The sequence below is a fragment of the Nicotiana tabacum genome, chromosome 9 (assembly GCF_000715075.1).
Source record: "Nicotiana tabacum cultivar K326 chromosome 9, ASM71507v2, whole genome shotgun sequence".
In the NCBI taxonomy this organism is placed as follows: domain Eukaryota; kingdom Viridiplantae; phylum Streptophyta; class Magnoliopsida; order Solanales; family Solanaceae; genus Nicotiana; species Nicotiana tabacum.
The window spans coordinates 6,460,943-6,483,892 of record NC_134088.1 but is presented as its reverse complement, the minus strand read 5'-3'; the positions used below and the strand labels follow the sequence as shown (position 1 = coordinate 6,483,892).

At 33.8% G+C, this 22,950-nt stretch overlaps 1 protein-coding gene across 1 annotated transcript; it reads right to left on the bottom strand.

Annotated features, from left to right (window-relative positions):
• Positions 1–19,847: 19,847 nt before the first annotated feature.
• On the bottom strand, positions 19,848–21,031 carry LOC142163777 (uncharacterized). Its single transcript, XM_075220916.1, has 2 exons — positions 20,848–21,031; positions 19,848–20,755 (listed from the first exon to the last, which is right to left on the bottom strand). The coding sequence occupies exons 1-2, from the start codon at positions 21,029–21,031 to the stop codon at positions 19,848–19,850; spliced, it is 1,092 nt and encodes a 363-aa protein (XP_075077017.1).
• Between the last annotated feature and the right edge of the window lie 1,919 nt (positions 21,032–22,950).

Sequence of the window (22,950 nt, the reverse complement as noted above, 5' to 3'; positions counted from 1 at the left end):
CGACCCAGGCCCAAACCCCACCCGGTCCAAACGACCCATCTCCAGAGACGCCCAAACGATGCCGTTTCACAGCAAATCAATCCTAGCCCTTCATTCTCCATAATCCAACGGCTGTGGTGCTTTCTTGTTTACTTAATAAAGATGTCTGAAACATTCCCTAACCCTAAAACATAACTCACCTTCCTCGTACCCCCTGTTACCTCGTCGGAACCCCACCGCCGGCGAACGCCACTTATGCCATCGACCGCCAAAATAACACCACGAGACCTCCTCTTCTCCCTCATCATGAATCCACCACCCGTTTCCTTCAAATCCAGCCTTAGCTCGTCGAATCCTCGATCAAAGATTCTCCGGCCAAAACCCAAAGTAACCCAATCACCACCAAATTAACACCATGTGACCGCCAGGGCCCCCTCTACCCAACCCCCATAGCCATGTCTCTCAAATCTACATGGAACAGCTCGAATATCAAATCGAAGGTTTCCGACCAAAACCCTAATGCAAAATCTCCATGATTTCGAACCCTAACAACCCTAACCAGGTGTTTTCTTATGAAAACGCGTGGTTAAGGATGTTACGGGTAAGAAATTTCGGGGGATTTGGAGAAACAACCACTAGCCGGAGCTCTTTGTTGTTAGTGAGTTCTTGTTGGTATTTTCTTTTATTTTTAATTTCTTTTTCCTTTTCTGATTGTGTGAATTCCATGGTCAATGTCTAGTTTAATTTGCGTTTTAAATTTTTGTCAATATTGTTCTAGTCTTGTGTCCTGATTTTTTGTGATTAAGTCTAGTTGTTTGTTTGATTTTAATATGTTCCAATTCCTGATCTTAGTTTGATTTTAGTTAAGCCGTTGATAATTTGTTAATAGTTTTACTAAGTTTTGCTTGAATTAATTTCTGGTGTTCCTTTAGTTTAGGTTAATTACTAATTAGTTCAGTTTCAGTTTAATTAATCATCATGATTTGTTGAATTTGGTTATAGTTGATAGTTTAGTTTGGTCATTAATTCTGAGTTCAATTGCTAGACTCAATAAGAGTTTAAATCAGGATAGATGTAGAGTTTAGGAAAATGTTTGGTTATAAATGTAATTTTAGTTTAAGTTCAGGGGTAGTTTAGGCATGGAGAAGGGCTGTTTTGTTAAGAATAGTAATTTCAAAACCAAAATAAGGGTAGTATAGGTATTCTAGAAGTAGAAGAACACCATAGGGCCTTCTAGAAGGGGGCCTTGGTGTAAGTTTCAGTTTTTTAGAAGCAGTAACTTGAGTAACAAGTTAGGAAATGAGGGTGTTAACTTGTGTAATAAGTTAGAAAACAAGGGACTAATAGGCAATTGAAAATCTGAAGCTTCCCCTTAGTTTTGCCTATAAAAGACAGTCTTTATTGCTTTGTTGAAAGAGGTTGGAACCCCAAAAATTTCCCCCAAAACCCTCTATGCAGATCTGAGCCTAAAATTTGAATTTCAATTCAATGGAAGTTCAAAAATCCTCTTCTAGATTTTAGTTTCGAAAAATCCAGTAGAAAATAAAAAAAACAATAGAAAACTCGAAAAAACAATTGTTATATTGCTTTTCCTTAGGCTATTTTGAACTCCAGCACTTAATTCAAGTTTCTAGATCAATTAGGATCCAAAACTGTTTGAATTCCTTTGTTTCTATTTGGTATTTGAGGTCTGAAGGTAATTTGGGTCAGCTGGGCATTGAGTCTGATTAAATCGAGTTGACTATGTGATCTGTTAAGTGTGTGGATATGCTGGGTTCATTTTCTGGTTGTTTGATATAGTTTTGGGTTAATTCGTTGATTCTGCTTGGTCTTCAATTCATTTTTGAACTGCTGAATCCTTTCTGGGCTGTTGTGCTCGTTCATTGACTGTTGTTGGGTTATCACTGGTTCCCTGGAACTGTTACTGTTGCTAACTTCTCCTTCTTCCTTTGATATTCTGATTTCGAGGTACATGTTTTTGAACCTGTTTCGATGTATCATTCCATGTTGACAACCTGAAATGAAATTGAAGCAAATTCTCTGTTGTAGATCTGTTAGCTTGTTATGTTTGAGATAGTTTGTCGTGATTTGGTGGTTGTACACTGTTATCAAATTCGAAATGCATAATTGAACTGACTGGTTATGTATTAATGGGACTGTAAACTGTTATGTCTCAGATTCATGTGACTTTATTTTTCGAGTTAATTACTAGTTGTAGTTAGTCCCCTATTAGCTGATGCATACACGTGTTAAGTACTAGTTGTAATTAATTTCATAGAATAAGTCCATACTAGTTGTAATTAATTCCCTATTTGCTGGTTCATGCCCCTGTATTAACAGACGGTTCAGTACGAGATAGAACTTCTACAAGTTATTTTCATATTCTCAATCTATAATTAAGTAGATCATAGTCATAGATGAATACGTTGGTTTAAATGTTGGATTTAAGTTCGAGTCTCAGCATGTTGATTCATAAGTGAGGAAACTACTGTCCAATCCCACTAGGGTTTGAAATTGACGATAAGTCTCCAGTTTTGTTTTCTAAAAATCGAATTGTTGCTTCATATTCCTGAACGGTTTTGAATGTCAAAGTAGTGTATTATAGATGTTAATCCAATGATGTGAAAGGACTGTGGCCTGGTGATCATTTGAATTCAATTTCATTTCATAATTAGTATTGTGGCCTGTTTCAACTTGAGCCATATTTCTGGGCTCACTTTGGCCTAGTGGCGTGAAGCCCTGCCAGAATAGCGCAAGACCCATTGCTGATCACTTAATTGCTAAGAACTGAAAGCTGGCGTATGTTTGGGCCATGAAGCTCGAGCTTCTTGTGAATCGGACTGGGGCCCAACAGACTGAAACCCCATTGGGCTGCTGAATCATAGCCCTAAGGTTTGGGCCTCTTTGAATGCTTCTAGTGATAATTGATTGGTTAACTAATAAATTAGGGCCTTTAGAGACAAATAAAAATAGAAGAATATAGTTGCTTTTAGGTTGTTTTTTTTTAATAAAATGAGACGAGCCTCGCCCAATGAAATATAAAATTGCGGGCCTCAGTAAAAGCTAAAAAATATTTAGAAATTCGGGACGGGTCGTTCTGCGAATTTCACGGCCTTCCTCAAAATAAATATGCGTTAGATTCTTTAGGCACGATTTTAATAAAATTATCTTCTTAAACTCGGGTGCGCATTGATGCGACCCAAATCCAAATCTCAACGAAGTCAAAATGTGTTAACAACCACGGGTGCATTGATTGCGACGTGGTTCGAGACCCGTTTTCATGACGTTGCAATTCTTTTAAAATAATAACAAAAGTGGTTTACGAATAAAAAGCACATAAGCTAGTATGTATTAAAATCAGATAAAATCAAATACAACAGTTGAGCGACCGTGCTAGAACCACGGAACCCGGGAATGCCTAACACCTTCTCCCGGGTTAATAGAATTCCTTACTCGGATTTCTGGTTCGCGGACTGTTAACAGAGTCATATTTTCCCTCAGTTCGGGATTCAACCGGTAACTTGGGACACCATTAATCTCCCAAGTGGCGACTTTGAATAATAATAATAAATCTTGTTCCGATTGTCCTTTAATTGGAAAAACTCCTTTATGCCCTTACGGGGTGTAGGTGAAAAAGGAGGTGTGACACTTAGTATTCTGCCTTTAAACCTGAGGGTCTGCCTAGAACCCCCTCTTTTAGGATAGGAGTCCTAAATTCCTCCGAGACTAATAGGAAAGGACGGGTAACAGCATGCAATAGGGTGTCGAGACCAACCTTCGCTTTAATTACCTTCACAGGGCGGGAAAGGGTAGATATGAATATGATAACCTGTGTTAATACCACGTGTAGCCCCTCTTTGAGGAGTGTCATATCAGATATTGCATTGATGTGATCCATATTACAAACAAACCTAGGACACCCCCTTTACATTCATAGGCATGCTTTAGATTGTAACTCTTTTCAAAATTTCGCCTTTCACTAATTGTTTTCAAACATTTGTGTATTTAAACTCAAATCCCCTACTATTTGAGCCATACTTGTTTATTTGCTAATTGCACAAATTCACAAAAATTATTTGGCCGGGAACCACACTAGTGGATCCTGAGGGGTGCCTAACACCTTCCCCTTAGATAATTTCAAGCCATTACCCTATCTCTCATTGCCAAAAGGTAGTTGTAGATGAACTTTATAGGTGCCCTAACGCACCTTAAAATCGTTTGATAGCGACTCTCCAAAATTGCAAGAACCCTTTTCCAAAAGGAAAGAGTTGCCCCAACCAAATGTCATGAACCCGATTCCGCGGAAGGAAAAAGGGGGCGCGACAGGTTGCGAAGGAAGAAGTGACTTGGTGCGACACAGATTTTGAAGTTTTAGACATTGTTATCTAGAAAGGATTTTAGTTATATGAAGAAGGGTTGAAAGATGGAAGGTCAAGTGCGCTAGTTTGTGTACAGAATAAGTAAAAACTTACGGCTTACTGAGAAATCTTGAAGAACGGAGGTAAAAATACTAGAGTATGAAGAAGGGTAGTGAAATCCTGAAGGCTCGAGGGTAGAAGTTTGATCATAAGGTAAAAAATGAACGAATGAGGGGACTATTTATAGAGGCTTCACGACATTTCGCGTCCAGTGATGGCCAGCCAGTGGCTGACATGCATTTGAAATCACAATGACATGACTAACGGGACGTTTCGGGTTCTTTATCGTTTCTGCCATAGCGTATATGTCGTTTCTCGTCGTTTGTGTAAAATTACTCTCCGAGAAACAAGGGGACCATCTGTATACGGGTGAAGCCAAGCCCTTTAGATGCATTAGTTCTTGATGAAGTAAACAGAGCAGAAATGTAAATGTGAGGAATCGGAATCGAGGCAAGGAGCCCCTCGAGTCGAGGTCCAAGCAAACACCTGCCCTCGGAGGAATCGGAACCACACCCCCAGGTCCGATTCGAATCCCTGGACTTCGAAAAACGTTATCAGATAATCGAGCACGATTAACAAAAGGCCGTGATATTTGTGCTCAGCTGGGTATCATGGCATGAATCTCGGCACGTTATCGGTAGGGGATTAGTGGTTAGTAAAACGGAAGATTTTTACCTTTTATGGAATTGTACTTAGGGTCAAACTCTCCTACTATATAAAGGGGAGCCTGATTATTCATTAGAGCCATTGTAACACGCATACCAAAACAATTTTATTCTTATTTTCTCTGCTATTCAAAGTTTTTACTATTGTTCATCAGTTATTCATTATTACGAGCCCGAGATCGAAGGCAGACATTAAATTAAAGCTGTTACTGAGTCCGGGTTCACTCCCCATAATTGGTTTGACAATTTATCACGTCCTTTATCTGTTTAATTTAACGCAATTTATCATTCGTATTGAATTAATCCACATATCCTTAAAATCACTTATAAATTTAATTTTTATCCGTTTTTAGGGTAAACAACAATATTTGTGTCATATTCCTGGGAGTTTATTAAATAATATTTTACCTAGATCTTGGTCAAAAGCATTTCCACTAATAGTACAATAATAAAAATAATCATTTAAAAACTTTTTTATATGAAACCAATTGCTTATACTTAATTGTTCTAGTTTTCTTAAAGCGTTCTTCTGTAATACTACTAATCCACTATTTGGATCTTCGTCTGTGATTAAGCTATGTATTTTATTTGTAAAATTATAAGGATTTGGTCTCATTGCTTTTAAGATTTGAAAGTCTTGTGGAAACTATGACTTATAGGCTTCCCATAAGCCCTTTGTTGATTCTCCTAAGAAAGTCTCCATATATTTATACATTGTTTCTGCGTCTGTGTCATTATAAGTTTTTATAAAGTCTGCTACTACTATTCCTTTCCATAGGTCTATTACCGAGTTCCACATTTGTGGGTCATGAGCTCCTATATTTAGTAGTTTACCCTTACTTCCTCCTTCCTGTAACCTTATAGGTTCTTCTATAGGCATCCTTTTTCCCGATGATTTTACATTTTCTATTTCTGTCTCTTGATCTACTCTATATACTCTTCTTCCAGGTACATTTCCTGTGTTAGTATCTATTGTACTTTGATGAGTTGTTCTCTGAAATGGATTGGGACTAGAACTAGTTGATTCCATTAATTCTCTTAGACTTATTAGAGATTCTGTTTCTGTTTCTTCATAACTATCTTGTATTTCTTCAAAAATTTGATCAAATTTATACGATTTTTTCTGTGAAATATTTTCCTTTCTATATCCCCAATTATCTATTCTTAATTCGCATTTCTTAAAATGTTCTTCTACTTCGCTTAAGGTTAATCTTCCAAGTTTACATCCTTTACATTGGAAAGTCTTATTTTCATTTTCTTTAACTAGTCTCCTTGCTTTTTCTAATGCTATGTCTACTTCAAATTCGTCTTGTATTATTTCGATATTCATACATTCAGTATCGTTATCTTCTACCGTACTTTCAGTTCCATCATCTATTTCTCAGTTACTCATCTTTATCTAAATTATGTTTCTAGATATTACCCCTGTTTTTCAGTTTTATGTTATTTTGTACAACTTTATATTTATTATTCCTCAATTATTAGTTTGATAATAATCAGACATCACTCTAGTATATGGTTAGCTTTCCAATTTCTTAATAATTTTGATGGATTAACCTGTAAATTCCTAGGAGAAACCGGTTAAGTAAAACCCGAAAGTGCCTATTTCGCTGTAGGGGGTTGGTTCAGAGGTACAACCTTTGTAACTTCATGGTATACCCATGGATTGGCCAGTTCTTATTTGGAAGGCTGCAATTTCTTAACTGTCGCGGTTTCTACTCCTGCTAATAGTTTAGCACATTCGTTGTTGTTACTATGGGGTCCTGAAGCACAATAATCAAGAATGGGTATACGTGTTTAACCGTGGCCAGGGTAAGGTTAAAGAAAAAAGAGAGTTAAGAAAGGTTAAAGAAAAAAGAGAGTTAAGAATAGATTTATTTCTTTAAAAGATTGGGAAGAAGAGATGAACAGAGTGAAGTAATTAAAAAAAAGTATAAAAGGGGTAATTTCAGTTCATAATTTAGATAATACTGTAACAATACAGGTCTATAGAATGAGAGAGAGAGAGAGGGTAGGATTTTTACAACATAAGAGTTTAATCACAAAAAATAATTTTATTGTTAATGTCTATTAATCTTAATAATTATACGCATCCAGAAATATTTGCTAGAAGCCTTACCTCAAGTTTAGAAGAGTTTAAATTAGACGTAGAAATCGGATTTTATTCGATAATAGACTTAGCCGTACATTTTATATACCTACAACAAAATAATAGTATTTGTTCAGATATATATAGAAAATAACTGCATTTGATAATTTCAATATTATCATATCATCAATCATACCCTAAGAAGAAGATTATAGTCATAATAAAGACAGACCTTACCGTCTTATATTATAATCTATATCAAAGACTTTATATATATATATATATATATATATATATATATATATATATATATATATATATATATATATATATATATATATATATATATATATATATATATATATATATATATATATATATATATATATATATATATATATATATATATAATTAAGACTGAAGATCCTACATTATCGTAGGTTTGAATCTTGAATAAATTATTTCCTTAAGACCAGCAAAACCAAATTTCATATACTTATAACAATATTGGCACAAAAAAACTTCTCTCTACATTTCCAATTTTTCAAGTTTATTGAAGTTAATTTTCAGAACTTTTCTCATAAAACAAATTTGTAGATGGCTTCAAGATGTGAAGTTTTCTTGGAGATCTTGCTTGCAATCTTAGTTCCACCTCTTGGAGTTTTCTTTAGACATGGTTGCTGCAGTGTAAGCTCCCCCACCCCCCACCTCCACACAATCTCTTTTATTTTTAATTTATTTAAACTTCAGTATTATCAGTTATGACATGTATTGTTAAGTTGTACAGTACCTAATTAGGATATGACTTAGCGGTCAATAAAGTAGGTGAAAATACGAAATCTGGGTTCAAATTCACTCGACACTCGTGATGGCGGAAAATAGTAAATATTAATTTTATAGTCGAGATGTGCGAAAACGGAATATAAAGAGGAAACTTAGTAACATGAGTGTATTTATTTTCACACTTCCGACAAAAATAGCATGTGGAGTGTTTTACTAACCTTCTTCAAATAAATAAAGAAGATGCCTAAGTATTTGAACATTATTCTTTTACATCTTAAGCTTTCAAGGACATACTTTTCAATTTATTTAAACCAATAATTTTCAACCAAAAAAGAAAGCCAATAGCTAAAACATTTCTCTTTAGGGTCATTAGAATTTATAGAGTTACTTGGTACTTATACTGGTAGTAGGTATTAAATATTCTATAAAATTAATCGAGATACTCGTAACCTCATTCAAAGACCATGATTATAAGAAAATGATTCGATTTTCTGTCAACAAAGGAAATTGGCTAACAGATTTTTATTTATTTATTTTTCGATTTTGCAGTGTGAGTTCTTGATCTGCTTGATTTTGACACTACTAGGTTATGTTCCTGGGATCATTTATACAATCTATGCTATTGTTGTTCGCGGTCATGATAAAAATTGATTTCTTCGTATCTGTCTAAACATTAATTGATTGAGTTATTTGGTACCCGATTTAACAGTCTAGGTGCACAAGTCGATTTAATGATGTTCATTACATAAATAAATTGGCATTACATAAGTTAGGCAGATGACTAATAGCATGTTTGATCAAACTTTTAAAATTAGCTTATTTTGAGAAATATTTTTTTCAGAAGTACTTTTAAAAAGTGTTTCTAATTGTATTTTTTATAAAAATACTTTTTAAAAAAGTATTTTTTAGGAGAAGCTACTTTTTCTGCTTCTCCAAAGCTCCTTCTGCTTCTATTCAAAAATATAATATTTTTTTTCCTCCTAAAAGCTTGACCAAACACTTTAACTTTGTTAAAAAAAATACGTATTTTTTTTAAAAAATAATATATTTTTAAATTTAAAGAAGCTTGACCAAACATGCTATAAGTATACATTAATTCCTTTTCTCAAGAGGGATGTAAACGCCTTTTTCATTGTTTTGAAGATTACTTTTTTACTTCTTAAGGGTTTAATGATTTGTTTAAGGCCAAAATTTCTAAAATATTTCTTTCTTTATTAAATTTTATGGCAAGTTAAGCTACGATAAATAAACTGGAACAAAGGTATTAAGTTAGTGCATCATGCTTAGTGACCAAAAAAAGCTTAGAATATCTGTAAAAACCTACTCCATTCTACCCAAATTATGAATCATTTTTCGTTTCTCAAGATTCAAACTATGTCAATGTACGAAATTGACTAACATTTATTTATTTATTTATTTATTTATTTATTTATTTGCAGTGTGAGTTCTTGATCTGCTTGATATTAACCCTACTAGGGTATGTTCCTGGGATTATTTATGCAATCTATGCTATTGTGGTTCGTGGTCATGACCAAGATGAAGAATGGCGTCCTCTCACTGCCTAGTTATTTTAATTTTCTCTTTTCATTTATATTTTCTCTCCTATATTTTTCTGATTTTGAATAATAGGAAAACAATAATTCTAGATTACTTGATCTAGAGAAATCACTAGTTAGACGATAAACTTGGCTCTTTAATTTCAAATTAATACAATCTTTGGCATGTCTCTATTATTCTAACTTAATATTGCATGGTCTCTTGCTGTCCAAATAGTTGTGTCACGAGTACCTCGATCTATTTGCTATTCTCTTTTTATTAATCTACGTATGCGTTTGGACATAGATTTAATTGAAAATTAACGAAAAAAATTTAAAGTTATGTTAAAAAGTAGTTTTTGGAAGTTAAACTTGTGTTTGAACATGTATTTTACTTGTATAAAATGTTAAGTTTTGTAAGTGTAAGAAAAAATTTCACCCAAAAACTGAAGTTAGTTTTTGGAACTTAAAATTTTTCAAAAATAAATTCAAAAACTAATCAAATTCTATAAACAGCCAATGTTTTAAAAAAAAAAAAGTATGATGATATTGGGCTATGCAGCTCTTTTATGTGGATCATTATTATCCACTCGGATTGAAGAGCAGGTACTAATATTACAGATTGGTGTATTTCAGTTAAAATACCTGACGTAGCAAAGCCTTGGGTAAAAATAGCACTAGGGCCAGTTATTTTACTTAAAATTAAAACATTTTTTTTGGGTGAAAATGTTTTACAAAATACTTCTTTTTTTTCTGCTAAAAATTATTACAGGTCCCAATTGATTCAACAATTGGATTATTGGAGTTATCGGGTTATTAGTTTAGGATTTACTTTTTTAACCATAGGAATCCTTTCGGGAGCGGAGCAAGAATGGTTGGAACCGGTCTGACCTATGAGACTACTCGAAAGGAGGCTTCCTACCAGCACTAGAGTGGGATAAGTAAACCTCTTGTAGGATTCCCAAGAAATTCTTCGATTTCTTCCGGAAGCAGATGATTAATCATCTGCTTCTCACGTTCCGTAAATAGCCAGGACATTGAGGAATATCCAGAACCCCATACTCCTATAATAATGGTAGAGTCAGGGGTGGCCCCAAAGCGGAATTGACCGGTGGTGCTTGGTCGAAGCTCCTGTAGGTAGCCACTCCCTTCTTAGAGAACCGTACGTGAGACTTCCGCCTCATACGGCTCCGTCCCGAGCTTCCGTCGTCGGCCTTGGCATTAAACCACTATCTATACTCCCGTTATGCGTGGGGTTCGGGAAAGGGTCGGACCATAAAGGTATATTGTAGGCAGTCTTACTCTGCATTTCTGCAAGCGATTGTTTCCATGGCTCGAACCCATAACTTTTTAATTACATAGCAGTAATTTTACCAATTACGTCAAGTCTCCTTTCCGAAAAAATGGGTGTGTAAAAAAAAATACTCCTACCAAACTCCATCATTTATGTCATCTTTAGCCAATGATCCTGTTATGAGTATGATCGTGCCCGAATTTAGAAGTAACACCTTGATCTATTTACATGTGTCATGAAATGGAAATTTCCGTAATCAAGATATATGTTTCATTGACTTTCCTGCTCCATTTTTTGAAAGCAAATTTAAAATTTAAATTTAAAGAATTTAAAATTTTAAAGTTGTTAACATTATAATTATTGTAATTTTATAAAGACAAGTTTAGAATTTAATATTTTGTTAAAAAATTTAGTGATAAAATTTTTAATAATTTTTTATATATAAGTATTAAGTGGGCGTTTGGACATAAGAATTGTAAAATTTCAAAGAAGTAATTTTTTAAGTGAAAATAGTATTTGAAAATTAGAGTTATGTTTGGATATGAATACAATTTTGGGATGTTTTTGAATTTGTGAGTGATCTGGAGTGAAAATTTTAAAATATAATAGAGCTTTTCAAATTTTTGAAAAATTTTAAAATTCATCTTCAAGTGATAATACAATATTTTATGATCAAACACTGATTTCGAAAAAAGTAAAAAAAAAAATCGAATTAAAAGAAAAAAATTATGGCCAAACGGGCCATAAATTTGGTTGAACCGACTATCAATGCATTACGTTGTAAAAATTGCACGGGGCGCTCTATTTGGTCACCTCCATTTAACCTATACCCATTTTTTTAAAAGTTTTAATTTGTACCCACTTTTTAAACAATTTCAACCATCTTTCTCCTCCTCATCCTCCTCCTCCTTCTTCTTCTTCTTCTTCTGCTGCTGTTGTTGGTGCTGTTATGAAACTTCAGTTCATGGGATGATTGCCATAAATATGTTTATCAGATTATTTAAAAATAAATTATAAATAATTACGTAAGTTAGTAGACAATAATTTGTGAATATTTCCACGTACGTAAGTTAGTAGACAATGATAATTCTGTTCTTTTCACATTTATTGTTTCCAAAATTTATGATTTAGATACTGTTGGCAATCTAATTATTTATCTAGTATGTTAGAAAGCTTTTTCAAAAACTTCAGCTTATATAGTGCTGAAGTTTTTACAAATGAACTAAATAACTTCAACATCTTCTGCTGAAGTTTTTGAAAAAACTTTATGACAAAACTAATGAATCCATGACAAAAAAACTTTAGCTTCTAGTGCTGAAGTTTTTACAAGTAAACTAAATAACTTCAGCTTCTTCTGCTGAAATTTTTGAAAAAGCTTATCTAGGACAAAAAAAACTTCAGCTTATTTATTGCTGAAATTTTTATAAATGAACTAAATAACTTCAGCATCTTCTGCTGAAGTTTTTGAAAAAGCTTAATGACAAAACTAATGAATCCAGGACAAAAAAGCTTCAGCTTATTTAGTGCAATTACAAACAAAAACTTCAACAAATAGAGAACAAAACTTCAGCTACTATGCTTAAGTTCAACAATTACAAACAAAAACTTCAGCAAATAGAGAACAAAACTTCAGCAGCTATGCTTAAATTCAACAATTACAAACAAAATCTTCAGCATATTTGGTTCAGCACACTTGCTAATTCAGGCCCGTCTACTAGAATGCTGAAGTTTGCGTGATTGCCTTTGCTACTTCAGCCCTGTATGCTGAAGTTACGCGAAAAGGCAGGTACGCTTGCAATATTTTTTGCAAAGCGAACACAAGTTAAAACATGACCCAAAAAAGCGGGTATAGATGCAAATGCCCCCATTACATTTGTTGTCGATTCTCCCACTAAAAAATGAAAACACAATCAATTGGATGTTTTCAAATAGAAAATGAGACTGAGTATAAAGTCCGTTTGGACATAAAAAGTTTTTCACTTTTTTCGAAAAATTTTCATTTTTTTCGAAATCAGTGTTTGGATGAATTCTGGAATTTTTTGAAAATTTGAAAAACTCCAAAAAGTTACTTTTCAAAATTTTCTCTGAGATCACTCACACAAATTAAAAAACAACCAAAAATTATATTCATATCCAAACACAACTCTAATTTTCAAATATCATTTCCACTTGAATTTTTTTATTTATTTTTTCTTGGAATTTTACGATTCTTATGTCCAAACGCCCACCTAAGATATCTGAAATTTTTGTTGTCTTTTTTCCTTTTTTGAAATTAAGTTATATTTATAGATATAAATAAAATTATTTATACCAATAACCTACAATTTAGTATGTAATTGTAACCAGAATTAAAAGTTTAGGGGATAAGTGATAACCATTTCACTTCTCTTTAATTCCTAAGTTATTTATAATTGTTCGTTAAAATTGTAATTATTATATAGCAGATCAAGACATGTGAAAGATCATGTGTGAACAAATTATAAAGACCTTAGTGACTTCCTCTCCACTTACTGAAAAAATAAAATTCATGTCGTTATCCTTCACATTAATTTCCTTTCCTTCTAATATTTGGTCAATCTACATATGAAAATACCATGTCTTTCATATTAAACCTAATCAGATGAATATATTATCATCAAAAGCTGTTGTGGTTTGAATATGACCCCTGTCGTTCAGCATCAATGATAGGTTTCGAGTTTGAACTTTAGAAATAATATTTTTTTTACGGAGACTATTTTTTCTTTAATAGACCTTACTTGGTGTTAGAAAATTTTTCAAAGGATGTTTAATATATGTTATATACCTTTAAAATATAATATTTTACCTATGTATACAGTGCAATTTTTCGACAAAGAGTGGTCAGTTGACTACCCTTATCATCATGTGGCTTCGCCACTGCTTGGTGCGAGTCTTGATTAGTTGAGATACCGAATTGTAAACCAACATATTCAGTGTAGTCCTATAAGTAGAGTCTGGGGAGATTAAAGTATATGCAGATATTACTCCTGTCTTTAATAATACAGAGAGATTGTTTTCGGTAGACCCTGAGTACACCGAATAGTAAAGCAAAGAAAAAAATATATAGATATACTAATTTTCCTATTTAAGCAATAAAGAAATTCCCGTTACTTTTGCATTTTCTTAATTTAGAAGCAAAAAGCAAAATTTAAGAAATTTTCCTATGACAAGTGCCAACTCATTTCAGACATTGTTTCAGATAATATAAATATCACCCATTAGTGACAAACCTTGCCTTCAATTTCACCGAGTCATAAATTGCTCAACTCTCCCCCCCCCCCCCCCCCACCAACTGCCCCAGAATGGACTCAAGATGTGCAATTCTATGTGAAGTTATACTAGCAATCTTGCTTCCTCCTCTTGGTGTTTGCCTCCGCCATGGTTGCTGCACTGTAAGATCTCCCTTTTCTCTTCTATTTATTCAAAAAATTGATAAAAGATTCAATATTTTAGTATTTTTTTAAAACTTTGATTTGGGTGATTGTTTTTAAGGATGAACTGAAAAGGGTATTTGAGATTTGGTCAATTGTTTAGGGGATTTAATGATGTGGTATTTTTATATTTAATTTTTATAATTTTTTCCAAAATATGAAAAAGATTCAACTTTTTTTGTAAATATTTTTTAAAAACTATGATTTGGGTGATTGTTTCTGGGGATTAACTGTAAAGGGTATTTGAGAAATGAGTCAATTTTTTAGGGAATTAAGTGAAGTGATTTTTTTTAATTAATTTTTGTAGTTAAATCCAAAATATGTAAAAAGATTCAATTTTTTTTTTAAAACTTTGATTTGGGTGATTGATTTAGGGGATGAACTGAAAAGGGTATTTGAGAAATGAATCAATTATTTGGGATTTAGTGATGTGGTCTTTTTTTAAAAGATTTTGTAATATTTTGCAGGTGGAGTTCTTGATTTGCTTGGTGTTGACCATATTGGGCTATGTTCCTGGAATTATCTACGCGCTGTATGCTATCCTTTGTGTTGACCGTGAACCACCATATGATCATTATCGTGATCTTGCTTAAAATTTCACTATAATTGTTAATCTTTTTCATTTGCCTTATTGAATACACCATTTCATATTGTGTTGTTGTTGTCTTGTTTCAGCTTGTACTTTACTTCTGTGCTTGTAATTTAGACTTGAACTTTGGATGAATTGTACCCTATGTCACTTGTCCTGAATTCCCTTTTTCATAGTGCCGGGTTTATTTACTGATTATTACTTTTTCATCTATTTTCTAGTTTTTATGATGCTTTTATTATTCCTATGGCTTCTGTTGATGGTACTGGTATATTGTCTCTTTTCATCTTCTTGAGCCGAGGGTTTTTCGGAAACAGCCTCTATACTCCCTCGGGTAGGGGTAAGGTCTGTGTACACACTACCCTCCCCAGACCCCATTATTAGGATTTTAATGGGTCGTTATTGTTGTTGTCACTTGTTCTGAATCAACTGTTAAAGTTTAAATTTATGATTGGTCCCCTTATTGCAGTTTTTTCCTTGAGCCGAGGTGTATCGGAAACAACTTCTCTACCTTTACAAGGTAGGGGTAAGGTTTGCATATATACTATCCTTCCCAGACTTTACTTTGTGGGATTATACTGGATTTTTTTTGTTGTTGTTGTTGGTTCCCTTATTTTTTGGAGATGTTTATATGATTTCTCATTGTTTTGATTAGATCTTAGTGTCAATCTGTTGGAATTAGGGGTACATAAAAGATTCTATTTTGGTGTGGAGATAGACCAATGTTCTATTTATATAAGCTCCTAATTATAGTAATTTGATCTATTTAGCTATTTGCTTTCTGATTTAGTAGTACAGTATTTCAAGATTAACTTGGTGGTGTTGCCTAAACTGTGGTGTTGCCTAAATATATGTGTATGTAGTTATATAACCTAATTTTTTGCCTAGGCCATTTTTTTGTCGTCCGTTCTCCAGCCGGGGGTCTATCGGAAATAGTCTCTTTGTCATTTACAGGGCTTGTTGTTGTTTTAACCTAGCAAACTTTTGTTTCTTGCCTTCTTATTTTTTTGATACACAGTATATATTCATGTCAATCAAGTGTAACATGAAGTATATGTTCGTTCTTTGAGGAGCGCAATACCATGCAATTTAAGGTTGTGCGTTGAGGAGCATAAGTTTAAAGATTTAGCTCGTGTTTTGAGGAGTTTTGCGTTAGGTTGGTGTATTAAGGAGCGTTGTAACTTACAGTTTAGGCTCGTCTGTCGAGGAGCGTCAATTTGCATCCATTTATCTAAAAGGGGATTTAGTGAGCTCTTTTGGACTATAAGCGATGGTGATTGTGAGATTTTACTTGCATCGTCCATCAACGTTGTATCATGAATTCTTGTTATCTTCATAGAAATATTTTGTCAACTTTGACTTCTTTTAGTAATGATGAACCTAAGAAGTCTTTGTTTTCACATCGTTCAATAGAGTTGTAGATGGACTCATGACCAAATGATATTTGCAGTAATTTGGATTGTCACTCCTCCCAACTTTTAGCCTGTTTGGCCAAGCTTCTCAAGAGGTTAAAAGTGTTTTTCTTCTTCTTCTTTCAAAAGTACTTTTTTTCCTAATTTAGGCGTTTAGCAAAGCTTTTTTTGGGGAAAAAAATGCTTTTGGGAAGAAGCAGAAAAAAGTCGTTTCTTTTCAAAAGCAGAAACAATTTTGACTTTTCTTCTTGCCTAAAATACCCTTAACAAAATATAGTACAGTATATACCAAAATAACCGTTAAACCTAATACTTAGGATGTTAATGTATAAGTATTTCTTCTTATTTTTAGGATAACTTAAAAATATATAGTGACTTTTGGGATGAATGCTTTTATATTTGTTGAATGAATTTTAATATATTTAACTTATATTAAAAGAATTAAGTACTTTTTAATTTTATTTTCATTTTTTTTAAATAAAATGAAAAGATTTTAATTATTGCCTGTAATAACAAATTTTTGAGATTATTTATTTAAATATTAACTATTAAGTAAATCTATTCATATCCTTATTCGTAATTTGATACTTAAAAACACTTTCTGAAAAGTTTGGCCAAATATAAATTATTACTCAAAAGTGTCCAAATATAAATTATTACTCAAAAGTGTTTTTCAGAGTGATTAGCCAAACACAAACTGCTTTACTTTAAAAGTACTTTTTCAAAAGCACTTTTGAAAAAAATACTTTTCAAAATAAGCTGATTTTTCTAGCTTGGCCAAACAGGCTATTCATCAAGTCGCTTCATTTAGGAGTATAAGCAATGATGATTGTGAGATTTTACTTATCAGATCGTCAATCAACGTTGTATCATGAATTCTTGATATCGAGATAGATACAAGGTTACAGACAAATACATTAGGGGCGGGTGCAATGCATTATCTACGGGTTCAATTGAACTCATAACTTTTGATGCGGAATAAAAATTTATATGTAAAAATTCATTAAAATCATAAATATAGTAGATATGAACCCATAACTTTAAAAATATAATGAGGTCAATGATAACATCTTTAAAAGTTGAACCCATAGAATTTAAATCTTAGATCCGCCTCTGAATTTATACATAGGCCTTGGAGTGATTTGGATGTCAAAAGATGGATGATGCAACAACTACTTCTAATTATTTTTCTCTTGGAAAGACATGTGCATACTATTTTCAGCATATGACAAGAGAAATATTGTTATAAAAGATGTTGTATCATATATTGCCATTTATTTGTAGAGTTCTCATTATCTCGCCTCCAAATAAATTTTTTCGTTACCAACAATTTTTATTGAAACGCTTATTTAAATATTCTAATAGTAAACGTACTTCCCATGCATATTTGTTGTCAACTTTATTACGCCATATAAATTTTGCATTTTGAATACACATGTAAGGAAAATACATAGAGATTTGTGAAACAAAACTTGAAGAACAATATGTAAAATTTTCAGAAATAAAATTGCGGAACAAGAGAACGTAATATAGGTTTTTTTGTGTGGTTAAACTGTCTTTTTTTCTTAACCAAGTATAATATTTATATCCGCTAGCTCATATGGACTCTAGAGCTAGATCCTATACAATATCTCTATAAATAAATAAAAAAACTAATCAAAAACCAACTGATTTGCTGCTACAAAGAGTACCTAGCTCCTTATGTCTAGACTTTGACTTAAATTAGTTAGGGTACCTACTTAGCCTTTCTAACTCTTTTTGCCATTTAGCTTCTGTCAACCCTCGAATGTGCAAATCCAGTACAATTTCTTTGGTTCTCTTGCTGCATGTTGTCTCTTTTCCTTGAAATCTTCTGTTGTTTCTTTCTGCCCATATGTGGTAGACCGCTGCTGCAAATAGAAATACTAACATTTCTCCCTTGACTTTGCTGGCAACCCTTTTTGTTATCCATTCTATCTCCTCATCCCAGCTTCATATTTGATGTTTTTCTCCTATCCACTGCAACAATGTAGCCCATAAGCTTTCAAATATCAGTTGCTCTCTTGTCTCCTCAATGTTTTTTCCACACAGTACACAATCTTGTGATACTGATATTTTCGTAGTCGCTTAACTGTGGGTAATCTTCTATGTAATGCCAACCAAAGAATGAATTGATGTTTAGGCAATGCTTTGGATGTTATAGTTAATCTTTTCCAGGAACTCTTCTGATATTGAGGTCTTGATACATTGTAGAATTTCTTAATGCTGAATTTCCCTGCTTGCAGTAGCTATTCAAATCATCAATGAGACTTTTTTGACTGAACCATTCCCTAGCATCAAATATCTTCATGACAAGCCAACAACCTTGCTTAGGAGTGCTCATAATCTTGACACTTCTGTCTTTTATATAGAAGCTATGGATCCATTGCATCCATAAAGTATCCTTCTTTAAAGTTATAGCCAACAACAATTTGCAGAGTTCAGCCTTGTTCCAGTAGTAGATATCCAAGACATTGAGTCCACCTGCTGACATTGGCATACAGATGGTTTCCCAAGATATCAAGGTCCTCCTAGATGGTTCATTACTGCCAGTTTTACATGTTGTGACTATTAAATTGATGATCTTCTTAGGCAATAGGAACACCTATGCCCAGTATGTTTGCATTTCAAAGATCACACTTTTGAGAAGCTGAAGTCTCCCACTATATGATAGGAATTTGGTTGTCCAACAATTGATTCTTGCAGTAATCTTCTCAATTAGTGGCATCCATTATTGTATAGACAATTTCTTGGAAAACAATAACACTCCTAGATACTTGAATAGAAGTTCTCCTAGAGTGAATTGCATTTCTTCTAGTATCAGTTCTTTGAACTCTCTAGGAACCCCAGCAATATATAGTGACTCTTCTCCATGTTAGCCTTGAGACCTGAAACCTCAGAGAAGTGAGTGAATCTATCCGGTAACAAGCTTATTGAAATCTTGTCTGCTCTACAGTATAGGATCAAATCATCAGCAAAACATATGTGTGTTATGTTATTTCTGGAATATCTTAGATGGTAGTTAAAAGTCTGGATTGTGCTTCAACCTCTTTAACGACCTATTTAGATACTCCATCACCAATACAAACAGGTAAGGAGACATTGGGTCTCCTTGTCTTAGCCCTTTCTTTGCTTGGAACTTAGCTGTTAAGCCCCCATTCAATAGCAAGGAATAGCTGACAGTGGTCACACATTCCATTATCAATTGAACAAACCTCACAGGCATTCCAAATTCAAGCAATATCATCCTTAAGAAAGGCCACTATACTGAGTCATAAGCTTTCCTTATGTCTACTTTTATGCAGCATCTTGGTAAGACCCTATCCTTTGACCAGTTCATGTGCAATAATGATATTATCCAATATGTTCCTTCCCTCGTTAAATGCTGATTGAACAGGTCCCACAATAGAATCCACCACCAACTTCAATTTGGTTGTAATAATCTTTGAGATGAGCTTGTATAGAGTAGTACAACATGCTATAGGTCTGTACTCCTTGACAGATTTTGGGCTTGCAACTTTAGGTACCAATGTTACTGTGGTACAATTAACACTTTTCAGCAATTTCCCATTGGTAAAAAAAAAATCTTGAATAGCTTGTTTAACCTCTACTCCAATTACATCCCAGTATGCTTTAAAAAATTCAGCTGGGTTCCTGGAGCATTGTCATTTGGCAAGTCTTTAAGAGCTTGATCAATTTCCTTTTCTGTTACTCGTGTATTGAGAAGTTGTTGTTGTTCCTTGGTAAGACCATGACTATCTCTAGCTATCTCAATATCAATATAGGGTAGTTCAGTAGCTGCAGTGCCCAAAAGTATTTGGAAAAATCCTCTAAACTCTTGGTCTATCAATGCATGAGTAGTCACTTTATCTCCCTGATCATGGAATATGGATGAGATTCTATTCCTCGATTGTCTGGCCTTCAAATGAGCATGAAAAAATTTAGAATTTTGATCACCTGCCTTTATCCACATTGCTCTGGATCTTTGTGTCAGAACATGTTCATTAACTCCTTCCCATTTTTCAATTTGCAATAGTAGCTCCTTTTCCTTGACTATTAGTTGAATGTTGAATGGGTCTTCATCAAGTTCTCCTTGAGCATTCTCCAGTTGTTTCCTGAACTGGCCAATCTTTTTGTCCAGTGAAGACATTTCCTTATTCATGTGTTTTGTCTTATCCTTCAACCTCTGTAACTTTAGCCAAATTGAGAACATGGTATGTCCCTGAACTCTTTGATTCCATACCTCATGAACAACCCCATCAAACTCCTTCTGATTCAGCAACACAGTATATAATCTAAATGGTTTTGGCAAATAAGTTTTAGCTATATCGGTGTTGATAATGATCGGGGAATGATCAGAGACTCCTGACAATTCAAAAACTACTTCTATACTACTGTAATGAGTAAGCCAAGAAGCATTTCCAAAAGCCCAGTCAATATTGCTATAGATTCTATCCTCTGCATCCCTTTTGTTGCACCATGACCATTGACACCCTTTTCTGTCAATTTCCCCCGTCCAATATCCTTTATGCAGTCTTAAAATTCCACCAGTTCAGTTTAGTGCACAGGTTGTCTATTGAGTCGATCATGAACAAATAGAACATTGTTGAAATCACCTATAACTAGCCGAGCCTCCTGCATATTACCATGTATTCTTAGTTGCTCCCATAGTTCCCTTCTTTCATGGATTTTGTTCTTCCCATATACAAATGTTATATATCCTAAGAAATTTGATCCCTTTTCCTTCACTTGACAATGTAACATTTGAGGAGTTGCCAAATGTATATTGACATGCACCATACTTTCCTCCCAAAATAGCCAAATTCTCATATTGTTACTTATAGCTTCATCTAAATGCACTTTTCAGTCCTTGCTGAACTTTCTTTTAGTGTTATTAACACTTCTAGGCTTTATTCTTGTCTCAAGGCACCCTAGTAAAGTTATGTTATGTTTAAGTAAAAAGCCCTTGAGTTCTTTTTGCTTGTAGGGCTTGTTCAACCCCCTTATATTCCAAGAACTAATTAGAGCCGTCAATATGCTTTGGGCCAGCCCAGCCCGTGATTTAGCAGGGCTGGGCTAGAATTTTTGGAGTCCGTTTAAAAAACGAGGCTTTTAAGCCCGGCCCGAGTAAGCCCGTAGCCCGTGAGGCTTGACTGAGACTGGGCCGGGCCGGCCCGTGGGCCTAATAAAATATTTATTTAAAATATATAAAAAATAAAAAGTATACTTCCTTTAGAGATGAAAAGTCAGAATTGGATCTTGACTAAAAGGAACCAAAACTTGATCTTGAGAAGTTTCAAAAGATGATGTTGTCATGTATTGGAAAGACCATTCTAGAAAATATCCCGATCTTTCAATGATGGTGCGTGATGTACTTAGCATTCTTATTATCATTGTACCATCGGAATCAACATTTAGCATTGGTGGCGTATTCTTACAAAGTACAGAAGTTGCATTTATTATGAAAATGTCCAAACACTTGTTACTACTTGAAATTGGCTGCACAGGTTTTTCCAAACTCAAACTGGTAATATTTTTTTATGTGAATTTAAATATTATTAATTTTTAAAATTTAATTATTTTTAATATTTAACTAATTAATATTACATATAAATTGTAGATGAAAGTGAAGATGTTAAGTCAACCTTGTCACAAGCGGATTCAAATGTGTTTGATGAAGATGATGTGTTGGATATCTCATAAGCTTCATGAACGTTCTCTTGAATAGTTTGTTTTAAGTTTTGACTTTTAGTGAATGAAATATAGTCCTTTCTTTTACTTTTTTTAGTATTTATTATGATATATTGGAACAATATAAAAAGTTATTAAGTTTTGTGATTTTTTTCCAATAAGATATTTTTTAGCTTTTAAATAATTATCTTTTTTTAGATAAGAACTTAAAGAAAAAATATAAAATTATATTTTTAAAAATGATGGGCCGGCCCGTGGGTGCCCGCGGCCCACATAAAGGTAGGGGTGGGTTGACCATTATAAGGCCCATCAAAATGGTGGGCTAGCCCAGCCCAACCCGTCAATTGCTAAAGCTCACGTGGGTTGGGCTGGGCTAGCCTGTCCCGGCCCATATTGATAGCTCTAGAACTAATGATCATAGTGGATTCTTCTCATTGAGGCCAATCCCTTCAGTCACTCTTTCAGTGCTGCTATCTTCTTGTATTGTTAGTGGACTATATCTGTTTCTCTTCAGCATATTCACTAACTCTTTATCAGCTCCCTTTTGTTGTGTAGTTTCTTTAGCTTTCATCTTTTGCTTGCCTCTAGATTTCTGAACTAACTGTATCTCCATCTCTTGTTCAATCATTTGCTCTTCATGAACTTGACTAATCTGTTGTTTCTCTACTTGTGCAGGAATCTGCTCCTTTTGTATTGGTGGTTGCTCACTCGTTAGCTCTTTATGAACTTGACCATCCTTTTGTTCCCGTTGTTGTTCAGGAATCTGTGCCTTCTGCACTGGTATTTTCTCAGCAACATGTTTCACCCTCCATTGCTTTTTGTTATGGTGTTTAACTTCTTTCCCTTGACTCTGCTGCTGTTTCCCCATTTTTTCTACAATATCATTACTGGCATTGGTTTGCTTTTGTTGCCTTATTGGTAAAGCCTTCCCACATTTCTCATTATGATACTCTATTTGAAAACATTCTTCACAAAAAACTGGTTTCCATTCATAGTCCAGCTTTTGTTCTTTGTATTTCCCATCTTCT